Source organism: Anopheles cruzii, chromosome 2, assembly GCF_943734635.1.
Source record: "Anopheles cruzii chromosome 2, idAnoCruzAS_RS32_06, whole genome shotgun sequence".
NCBI lineage: Eukaryota > Metazoa > Arthropoda > Insecta > Diptera > Culicidae > Anopheles > Anopheles cruzii.
In genome coordinates this window covers 17,285,652-17,297,336 of record NC_069144.1, presented here as the reverse complement: position 1 = coordinate 17,297,336, position 11,685 = coordinate 17,285,652, and the positions used below count along the sequence as shown (strand labels likewise).

The 11,685-nt window shown below is 48.6% G+C and overlaps 1 protein-coding gene across 1 annotated transcript; it reads right to left on the bottom strand.

The window, feature by feature from the left end:
- Positions 1–6,184: 6,184 nt before the first annotated feature.
- LOC128269104 (uncharacterized) lies at positions 6,185–7,891 on the bottom strand. Its single transcript, XM_053006465.1, has 2 exons — positions 7,300–7,891; positions 6,185–6,357 (listed from the first exon to the last, which is right to left on the bottom strand). The coding sequence occupies exons 1-2, from the start codon at positions 7,889–7,891 to the stop codon at positions 6,185–6,187; spliced, it is 765 nt and encodes a 254-aa protein (XP_052862425.1).
- Positions 7,892–11,685: the final 3,794 nt, after the last annotated feature.

The following is an 11,685-nucleotide window of genomic DNA, read 5'->3' as shown; positions in this document are numbered from 1 at the left end:
TGGTTGGCTATCGCTTTCCCTTGTTTTTATGCAACTATCTGGCACGGGCGCGAACCGTACCGAATTGCGTCCTCACGTTAGACTGCTTCCTGGTTCCGGACCAAAGCAAACCGATCAAACTTCAATTAAACTCTCATATCGTTGTAATCTCGGGCCCGAAAATTCGAACCCGGAGCCCCGAGGACCGAATCCATTTCATCTACGCTCCAACCGCCGACGACTAATGATAACCAAACATGGCCGGCCAGTGGGGGGGGGGGCCCCCCAGAAACTCGGACGGACATACCCGGAAACAGGCGTTGGCTGTGGTTCCGTTCGGCAGCATTCGCGACATCACTCTCTGGCTCGCAGCATCGCATCACGGATGCGGACAAAGGCTCGTGGGAAAAGGGATTCCATTTTCAGACAACAACATTGTCCTGTACCCCCGGCTGGTATGCCCCCGGTGGAAAACCGGGCAGAATGAGCCCGACTCCGACGGTGCAGACGGTTAACATAGCTCAGCATTCAATTAGCTGCCGGGAGCCCGGGCTCGAGAGGGTTCGCTACACGTGACGCTAATTTTGATCGCTTTATGCTACACGGCCCGATTTGCCCGATGCGGCAGGGTTTGCTTATGGTTTTTCGGGCCGCGGCGGGCGCATAACAATGTGCCCGCAGCCCGCGTTCCGCTCTGGGGCTGTTAAACATTCGAGTAAGTCGGCACGAAATTCGTTGCAGGCTATCAAACTATAATCTGAGCGTAAGCTGGATAATATCTTCTTCAGAGGGTCCACGATAGAATTAGCTTCATAAATAATGTTTTATAAACTCGAGATAAACGTACAAAAGTTATGTGGAAAATGTTACCCAAAACAACATCGATTGGAAAATAAACGAGCAGGACATGTCTAGGATAGATGCTCGATTTCAGCAGAGTAAGTAACAAAACGGACGAAATTGTTGATAAATAATTATAACATTAGTAATGGGCGGAATTGCTGTCGCAACAGCCTGCCGACAGCGCAACGGCCCATCAAAGGTGCACCACGGCTGTGGCCACAAAACCAACAAAGCTCACACAACACGAACGCAGGCCGTGGTTTGGAAAATTGAAATCATCATAAAATAACCATAATAACCTCGAGGTCCAAAGTGGCCCGCAAACCTCCGTGCCGTGCCGTGCCAGCGAGAAGGCTCATCATAATAAAATGATCACCGTTGTCCAGCCTTTTGCCCGTCCCGATGGGATTCGGCAACGACGAGGACGATGACGTCCGCCGGCAGCTTGACAGGAGTCTGCCGGGTCACCGTTACCGTCCGTATGAAAAACCGGCCACAGAGGCCACAGGGATGACTGTGCGTTGCGAATCCCTGTGGACCGACCAAGACCACCAGCGCCATGCCGTTGGTTTGCGGTTCACTGCGACACCGCCGGAAGTCTCGAATAGCTTTAGAGTCCGGAAGATGACCCACACTACACACTACACCACAATGTTGGAGTGAATCGGAGTGGCTGACGTCTGTCAGCTCGGGTTGGGCACACTAGCGCAGGAATCATTATCGATAGTGACATCATATTCACAGTCACAATAAATAAATAATATTTGAAAAGGATGAGTTGAAGATCCGCCAACGAAACATAAACAAACAGTTGAAGTAGAGCAGCTTATACGCTCTGTCAACTTACTATAGTCGCACCTAATAAAATGATCAATATGTGTGGATTTTTTTCAAGTCTCTGTATTCACTGTGAGGTCTAATAGTCAGTTGGTTTTTTCTAATCGCTGACGGACTTGGAAAAGTCTGTTTGTCATCCTATTCTATCCGCATAAATTTGTCTAACCAATATTCCCCAGACATTTTGCCCCTAATATTCCCCAGTTTTTGTTGGTGTAGTAGGCTTAAATTTGATGCCTTAGTCATTTTTGCTCGAGTTATAGTTACGGACGGTGTCGCTCCAAAGCGGTATATCCCAACGACCAACGATCGTCGAAGCAACCATGACGCAACGCAGCGATTTCGCAACAGCAAGAAGTGACGCGAAATCAACAGCAGAAGAAAGCAGTCTAGACGGGACACAGCAATTGAACGACGACGGCGACGCGAAATCAACAGCGAATACGATCAGGCAACGGAAGCGTCTTAGACGAAACCCGATCGCGCTTGGCTAGAGTGAGTCATCAAGCCAGGGCCAGAATAGCATGACGTCAAGTTAGTACAGTACTGTTCTCGCCTAAGTACAGTTCTCAGCTCAGCTCAGTTTTGCAGCTCAAAGCAGGCAGTCAGTTAAATAATTACGGATCGCTTTATCGGATCTCTTTATTCATCGAGCCATTTCTCGAATAGCAACACCCTCCAGCCTATATGCCTCTATCAATCCATTTTCTTTTTCACTTAGAACACTTCCTTTTGGCATATTTAAGTAATTTGCTTGCAAAACTCGTTATGAAAACTACTCTCGGAAGCAAAACTCAAAGTGCGGCTATGGAAAGATGACAGCCACGAAATTTACTTATACTATTTTTGACAAATGCTGCACACACGCTATCAAAAGCAAGCAATATTACTTGATTTTTTACCAAAACAATCACACTAAAATTGTCCTTACTAAAAAAATACGTTGCAAACATGGCGAAGTGCGTAAAGCTTGGGTGCGGCTATAGAAAGATGACAGAGTGTAGTAGATGAACATATTTAAATATGCTAAGGCATATCCGAAGATAAATACGTATAGCGTACAGGTTCAACTCTTCAACTAAATACTTTGAGTGTTAAAATTACGAGCTACTTTCGACACAATAAGCTGCTGCACGTAAAATCCGTACTCCTCGCTCGTTGAAAGGTAACGGAGCACGGAACTGCACACGCAACTCACTGCACCGAATCTGCCCCCCACCGTCAACGGCAGTCCCGGGAGGCCAGGCAGTCTCAAGCCAGGACTCGGTCGCCCACGATCATCCCACATGGTGTGGTCATTTAATTTTATGTTCCTAATCCTTCCTGGTCCGGCCGGATCCACCGGCACCCTGAAATGCCACTCGGACGGAGATTGCAACGGTGATGCAGTTGGCCGGCCGTGTTGGCCGTGACAAATGGTGGATGCCTGAAATATTGACCGAAGAGGCTTTTCCCGTCCCATTGGGCGCGTTACGCGTCCATTAAACAACGATTACTTTAATTAATCCAATAACACTTCCGGCGGCCCACGGTGCATAATTTAAATTCGCTCGCAACGGCCGTAACTTGCGCGGCAAACAATCGAACCGGTCGGTCCCTTTTTTCAAACGAGATACAGATCCGTCAAAGCATGAGTGCCCACCCCAAACGGTTAATGCCGAGCGGGGAATTATTGATCAAACGCCGATGATATTATGTTTCGGGTGGCAGCAACATGACAGCGCGCTGAGCTGGCAACTGACGACAGCTGTGATGGGAATTCATTACACAGGCTGCCGTGCCGCTGAAAAAACGTAAGGAATTAAGCATTGAATTTGCAGCCATTGTTCGATTCTTATTAATTATGCAGCGTTCATCGATTTTAATTAATATTGAAACCTTTCGATAATGTTTTGCGATTCCAATGTGCATGATTAATTTTCAAAAAACCGTAACACGATGACCGTTTCCGGCTCACAAAGCATGGTGGAGCGTAACAAGGACTAAGGAAAAGAAAGGAAATCAAACGACCCGAAGCCCGAATCTTGAACGGTAAGAAAGAAGCGTAGCCACGAAAGAACAAAGAAAGCCATAAAAGCCGCGGTGCCGTGTATCGGGCGCGGAACACGTGGAGAAAGCCTTGTGGGACCCAAATGAACGGAAAGGTGGACAAAAAAAAACAAAACGGCCATCACCTGCACACCTTTTGCACAAAATAATGCGCACCTCGGAATGTTGCCTCGCTTTTATGAGCCCACATTATGTGCCGTCGGCCGCCTCTATCGGCACCATAAAACGCCGGAATCGCGCGCGCGGGAGGCGCGACAAAAGGAGGAGCTCGAGCCGGCCGCCGACACCCGGTCGAAACGTACGAAATCAGACGCAATAAAGAAACAGAAACTAATAAAAAAGCGACATTTCCACAAACGTCGTTGCATATCCGTGCACCGCGCGCACGGCTTCCCGGTTCGGTCTCCGGTCCTTGGCGGTGGCCTGGGACCTTGGCGTGACAATTATTCATATCCCTGTGACCCAATTACGGCGGCCCCGCTCCGAGCGACCGGGACCGGAAACCGAAACTGGCGCTACATTTCCTGACGCCGTGCCGTGCCGTACCGTGCCGTGCCGTGTGGGTTGTAAACGGGACCTCCTCCCCGAAGAAACCGAACCAGACGTTTGTATTTGTTTTTCACGGTCTGCCGTTGTGTTTTCTCGCACGCTGCTGTCGTTCGTTCCCCTCCAGAAAGGGCCAGAACGGGAACGGAAGTCCTGTAACCGAACGGACCCCTCCGTTCCGCAGGGCTCGGTAGAGTGATGGATGGCGTAAAAGTGAAACAAATGTGTGTCTTCGTTAATAATTAACGCATCTCGAAGCCGGCATCAAGTGCCAAATTGAACCACGTTCCGTGGGTTTTTTCATTCGACACTATTTTTATGCTCTGAATGGGTTCGGGCGGCACATAGAAAATACAGTGCATGAAAATAGCATTCAATGTTATATGCGCTAGAATTCGACAAAACAACCTGCAAACTCTCCACTGGAACCAGAGGCTGTTTTATAGTCCATCGAACAGATCAGTTTATTGAGCAATCGATGTTAATTCTTCCTTAATTACTCAGTAGTAGTAGTTAACAAGATGTTTGGTTTCCATTACCTGCTAATTGTTTTATAATTTACTAAAAATTTACGATATTTTTGGGACATCCTATTTGATGCCACGATACAGATCCGGCTTTAGACGGCTTTACTCAGTTGTCCGTGCACTAAATTCCATTTTATTTCAACGCAATGTACGATATGCTAAAATGTATGACTAATAGAAGTTTGTACCAAAGATTTAGACACATTTTGGCAATGTAACATTTTTATATTGACACAAGTTTCCCCACAGCGAGCTTTCGATATGTTTAGTATGATAAAGCTAAAAGACGTGAGTTACTGCGTAACACGAATAAATAATCCAACCTAGAAAACGCTTATAGTAAATCAATAATTCTAATCTACAGTGGATTACAAACGACCCATTTTTATGGGCAGAAAACATCTACGCCCATGGCGTTCCATGGCTGACAATGGAGAAAACTGCAACAGCCGTCAAGGGCAGAGTCCTGCCGGTGCGTTCCTAAGTACCGGGCACAATCGCATTCGCAATCAGTTGGCAAGATTGCACCCATAATGGTCCAATAAAAATCCATATCGCACCGGGAGCGTGGAGAAAAGAAACACCACATGACCAACGAAGGGTTGTACGATGAGCTCATTCACGATTTGCAAGCAGCCCAGAAGAGCTTCCGATCTTCCGAGCTTACAGGTGTACCAACTGGCGACGACCACAAAGGCACTGGATCCTGGGCTGTTCCGGTTGCGACGGTACGATGTAAATCGATTAAATAAACCTTCAACCCGACGGAATGGGGCCCGACTGTAATTAAGGTCCAAGACCACCGGCTGTGCGGGGGCACCTGGCTGTCTGCGGCCCTGTTGGATCCCGACTTCCATTCAACTGGTGATCCGACCGACCGTGCTGCACTTCCTGGTCAACCGGCTGACCTACAGAGCCGTCCGATGGTCCTGCCGATAATCGACGTTACACCGACGGCACAAACTTGTGTACAGCCACCCCACACACACACACACACACACTCATACGTAGCACGGTTGGAGACAATAAATTTCCGAGAGACCGGGCGAAGTTGGTGAATATTTAAAACAATCAATAACGGCACAGGCAGAGAGTCACAGCGACGGAGTTTATGGTTCGCCGTTGAGCGCTCCGATCCGGAAACAGATGTCACTGCTCCGGTGTGCCCGGAAATGCACGTGAGGTCACGGTACGCTATCCGTGGCAGTCGGGAAAACCGAAAGTGGGTCTAGGTCGCGAGCCGACTTGCCGCGGGTAGTTACGGTTTCGATTCGAAAGTATAAATGGGAAAGGCGTGCTTTAAAAACTCAAAATAAATCACCAAAACATTCAATTAACTTTCCGAAAATAACCGACCGGGCCGGAAGCGGAAGTGGTGATATTTTCTAATGCTCACTCGGTACTTACACAGACATATGGTAAATAAAGCACTTGTAGCCGACCGGGCGCTCGAGAAAGTTGTACACCTGGCCCTGGAAGGTCGCCCGTCCGGCGTGGCGTCGCTGGGCCTTGACGTAGCTCCGGGTTGCCTCGCCCCACTCCTGTGGTCCACCGCGGTCCACCGACAGCTGTAGGCCTGTTTTGGGCAGGGCATGCAGAGCAGGCAACAGGTACCGTCCAGGTTCAGGGAGATATTTTTTTGTTTTCCGGAAATGCATGGAAAATTAGACAGGAGAAGTGCATGAGTTAATGATGCTTCGGTGAAGGACTTTTCGCTAAAGCGTTGCATTAATTTGATGTTTTCCACGTGTCACACGCAGCGCAACTGTTTGCGTTACATTAGACTGTACAAAACTTGGCTTTCTTCTTGACGGAAAGAAATAATTTGCCGTGTGAACCACAGTCTGGCCAAAATAAGGCCCACCACAAACGTGAACCGACGCGGAACACTTCCGTCAACAGTACTGGTGTAAAGTGGCTCAGACGTCACAGGACTTCGAAGAAGCGCCACCCTTCACGGCCTCTCGGTGCGATTGTTTACTTTCAATTAAAGTTGCGCCAAACGGATCGCCAAACTTTTCTCGATCGATTCCTGGGTCACCACGCAAAACGAACGTCCCAGGTACCACAAATGAAACCCAAAAAGAGGATGTTCATTTTCAGTTCCAAAGGTAGCCCTTCGATACTTTGGTTTAGTTAGTGGCTTTTTTAATTAGGATTCGTTTGCGAAGTTTGACAAAAACCATCAAAAGGCCAGATTTAGGGCGGTCCAAATGGGGGCAGAAGAATTGAAATGCCACGCAAAAGCATAAAGGACACTACTTTTGTAATTTTGTTACAGATCAAGTAACCTTTACGGATTTTTATCTTGAGAACTGAGTCGTATGTTGCTGCCATACAGCTTCCTACACATTTAAAATAATATGCCAGTCGAAAAGGTGTTGAACTCCTCAAGAACTGAATATTGAATGAATAATAAATAAAATCTAATGAAATTAAACGTATTTTTCAAAGAAACATTGAACAAACGAATGCTGACACGGCCCCAACGTCAATCGCAACAGGGAATCGCACTCACCGATGGCGTTCAACGAGGTCTGCTCACCGGAAGTCACGATGGCTGCCGTGGCGTTCGATTTGCGCTTAAAGTTCTTCTGCCGCTGAGCCATCCGTCCGCCAGCCATCTCGACGATCGTGACGGCGGGTGAGCCGGCCATCGCCAGCCGACCGGCACCGGCTCCGAACAGCTGCTCGTTAAAGCTGATCCCGAGCTCCTCGAACCGCTCGCTGCCATCCCCGTAGCTGCCGACGCCGCCCGGACTCAGCCCGCCCCCGTTCAGACCAGCCAACCCGGCCATTCCAGCAGTTCCGACACCTCCCGCCAGCAGCCGGCCACCGGGAGTGAGTTGGCCAGCCAGCGGTCCGCCCGTGTAGCTCCCGTAGCTCCCGCAGAGTGCAGAGCCACCGCTTCCGCCGCTGATGACCGGCACCGTGGATCCGGCCGCCCGATCGACGAGCAGAGTTTCCGCCTCATCGAGCGCCATCAGCTCGGTGATTTCGCCCGTTTCGCTCATGAACGAGGCCGACTGCGAATGGGACGACAGGTAGCTGAGCCGCGGCGAACGGTTGACGTTCTCCGCCAGCGTCGGTATCCGGTGGTGCTTGGCCATGTTTGCTCGCCTTTCGCCGCCACTTCCGGTAGCGCCAGGGGACGCGTGGGACGCACACGTACTCGGGTCGGCCTACTCGACGGGGGCGAATGGCGAAACCAGCGTCATTTGGCCTGCCGGCCCGCACGATGATTTAGGCCGCCTTCGATGGCGACGATTCGACCATTGATCTCTGGCCCGCTGCAGCGAATGCATTTCCGGTCGGCTCAAGCCTGCTGGGAGCGGGGAACCTGCGAAACGACAAGAAACTCATTACAGTGATGCGAACGCGGAAAGGATAACAAAGGTTATTGCGTCCCAAAATAGTTGCCCCATTTCGTACCCCATTTACGGAGTCTGTGTTGTTATGATGTCATGGAAATGTGATGTAAAATGCATGTGTCTGGCCCAGAAAAAGGGGCCGCCACGTCCTTCGGTGGCCGCGAACGTGCCGCGAGATCAATTATGCAGAAACACGTCGAGCTGATTAATGATGGGCCAACACAGCAACGATTGTCGTCGAACATTTATCGGTTTCCGATTCGTGTGCTTCGTGACCGGAGACTAATCAAGAATTAAAGGTTAATGGTTGGTGCTAGTTAGCGTAAGGGCCGCCAAAACGATGGGGTCCCAAAAAAATGTCCCCTTTTATAGCAAAGGACTCACCATAAAATCGAAGTGAAGTGAAACCCATTTTATGGCACCTCGTGCACCGCTGTTCATGTTTCGCTACCGACCGCTAGATGGCGCTCGCGCACTACATGTAAGGACCGTGCTTCGAAAACGGATCCTTATCCTTTTTCCGGATCCTGACACCGTGAAGTTCTTAAGAACCGCGGCACCTTCGGGCCTAACAAGAATCGGTTCGGCTCAATCGCAAATCAAAGGATCGAAAATCTACAATTCGAATGGCGAATCGATAATGCCGATGCAACAAACAACCATGCACCGTCGGCGCGAACAACCGAAGCGCTCTTAAAACTCCACACAAAGGCCGGAAAAGTCGATTATGGAAAACAGCCAAGCCTCGCTTATTCGGATCAACAGTTTGCTGCGTTTTGCGTTCAAAACTCTTGGAATTAAACTGCAACATTGTGTGTATGTTTTGTGAAAGAAAACTGGGAAAAGTCACCCGATCATAACTTTGGTGCCTTCGACGCGCGAGCGATTTCTCTCGAAACTCGTTAGGGAAACCATTTATCACTACGGAGAAAAATGGTTTCCTTCAAAACTTGACACTGCGAAGGGCGCGCTTCACGACCGATGACAGGCAGACTGATTGCATCCGGGAACGCGCGCACCAGAGTCCGCCAAGGATTGCAGCAAATGAATCCGGAATCAACCATTTCGTCGCCTGCAAAGAAAGCGCCTTTTAACAGGCTGCTTCTGTGGCCCAAACTTTCCACAAATTTACCGAACCGCTGTTTGCACTTTGGGCGGCCTCTTAATTAATAGCTCCCTCATTACTTCCCGGAGCGGCCGTTTTACTTCCTCGAAGCCCCTCTCGACATCAAATGACATCGATGTCGAGTGGTTGTTGAAGCGGTGAAAAAGGTAAACTTTTGCCTTCTGGAGGCCGCACTTGACGGGGCCGCGTAATGATGCGAAAGAAATTGTGGAGTGGAAGGTCAAGGCACTCGAGTGCGGCCGTGCTTCCGTCGCGATATGAATAAAAAGTAAGATGCTTCCACAAAATCATTCATTCATCATCCTTGCGCCAGCGATTGTGCGCCTCGAGTGTGCCATCGACCACACTTGGGCGGTTTTATCCAAGCTTCGGGACCGGGAGCGAAATAATGTTCGCAAATCAAGCAATGCAGCAAACGTTACCGAACACATTAAAAGATATTGGATTGGATTGAAAAATATTATTAAAAAATAGAAGAATAAAGTAGACGAAAGGAAAATAAATATAAGGAAATTGCACTTCATTTTTTCAATATTTCATCATCGACTCCAGAATGCATACTATTTTCGTGCGGATCTACCCATAGTTGAAGATGTTCATCGTTCAAATCAATTTATCTTCGTGTTGACCCTACCAGGTCCACCGCCAAGCAGCAGTGCAGGCTGGAGCGCTGCTGCTTCCCAAAATCCTCAGCCATCATAATAAATCTTCAGCCGCTCAAAACCGCTCGGTTTCGCCAACGCAACTTTGCCAACTGAATTCGTTACACATTTTTACACCTTCATCCAATCCCGTACGGGAGCGTACCTGCATTCGCAACGAAAACATAATGCATCACCTTTTCCTTTTTTTTGGGTGCCGCAGAGGGCGATAAGTTAAGCGCTCTCAAGTCGTTACGATCTCGAGTGTGTTACTTCACCGCACCAGCACGGATTGCGGATGCGGTGCCTGCCAACAACCTCAGCCAGGCACGCCACAAAAAAGGTGCATCCAACGGACGTGCCCAGACGTCGCGAGGGGATGCAAAAACCTGTGCGAAAAATCCGTGAACTATGTGTGGATAGTATGGCGATAAAATAAATCATTCTCTACTCAGCACACCGCACACACACACACACTCATTCGCTCTCTCTCTCACTCTCTCTCTCTCTCTCTCTCTCTCTCTCTCTCTGGGGCGCACAATTTCCACAACCGAGTGCACCGGAACCATCTGTTTGTTGGGCTCTTCAGCAAACGGGACGGAAAAAGGGAGATAATTTTTCAGCCAGGAAAACTTTGATACCGGAACTTCCTCCGGAAGCGGCCGTGCGATGATGGGTAGGCCAGTGTTACTGCTCGCATATGCACTGCCCAATAAGGGGGCAGCAGGCAACCCCTGTCGGGCTGTCATTTCGTCGATGTCCACGGTCACCGAGCATTTGCCGGTGGTCACAACAATTGGGTGACAATTGTGGCACATTATCCGCTTGATGGTGATGATGATTTGATTTTTCACTGCCGGTTTCTTTTTCCTGTCCCGTAACATGTTTCCGAGCAGAAGGGAACCCGCTTCCGGTTGCTGCCAGCTGGTGCTGCTGCCGCACAATATTTGTTCGAATTGTTGGCCCGGAAAGAACATGATTTAGGCCTTTGGATTTCTATGCCTTTACGGAAGAGTGCATTAGAAAATAATTCATTGGCTCGAAGCACTGTTCTGGAGCGAAAAACTCCCAATCCGTTATTACGTGACTTTACAATAAGCTGTCGATAGTAAGAGTTAATTTTAACTATTTTACTTCACTCCAAAAATTATCTTCAAATCGCGTACAAATAATCGATATTTTCAAGAATCCCGTTTTTAGGGTTAAATCCCTAACCTAACCTAACCTAACCTGATCCCTAACCATAACCTTCTCACACGAATAATGCCTCATTGGGAAGCTCGAATGGCTTTCTCCGTTCAGCAGCAACCTTGATGACGACATTTTACAGTCTGGCCTTTCGTGGTGGATCCAGGCATCATCCATTGTCACATACGAACGCAAATAGTCCATCACAATTCACTTCAAACAAGTCGTAAACATACTGACACTGCTTGCAACAATCATCATCAGGTTTGTTGGACGCATCTTCCTTTACTGCAACCCTGTCAACACCAATGCATTCAGCAATTTGCAATTTAAAAAAAGGAAACAAGGCACATCGAAGGCCTCGCGATGCACTTCCGAATGGTGGGAGGATTGGCTGTCAAGTTTAAGCTGATACAGCAACGAAAACGAATAAAACCAAAACGGAATCAACACTTAAGTAGCAACGCTTAGCGTCGAGTATTTTCAAGGAATCAGTACATTGTACGGTTGGTCAAGTTAGCTTAAGAATTGTTTCATTAACTACATAAATGCATAAACGAAACGCTTCATTGCGGTGC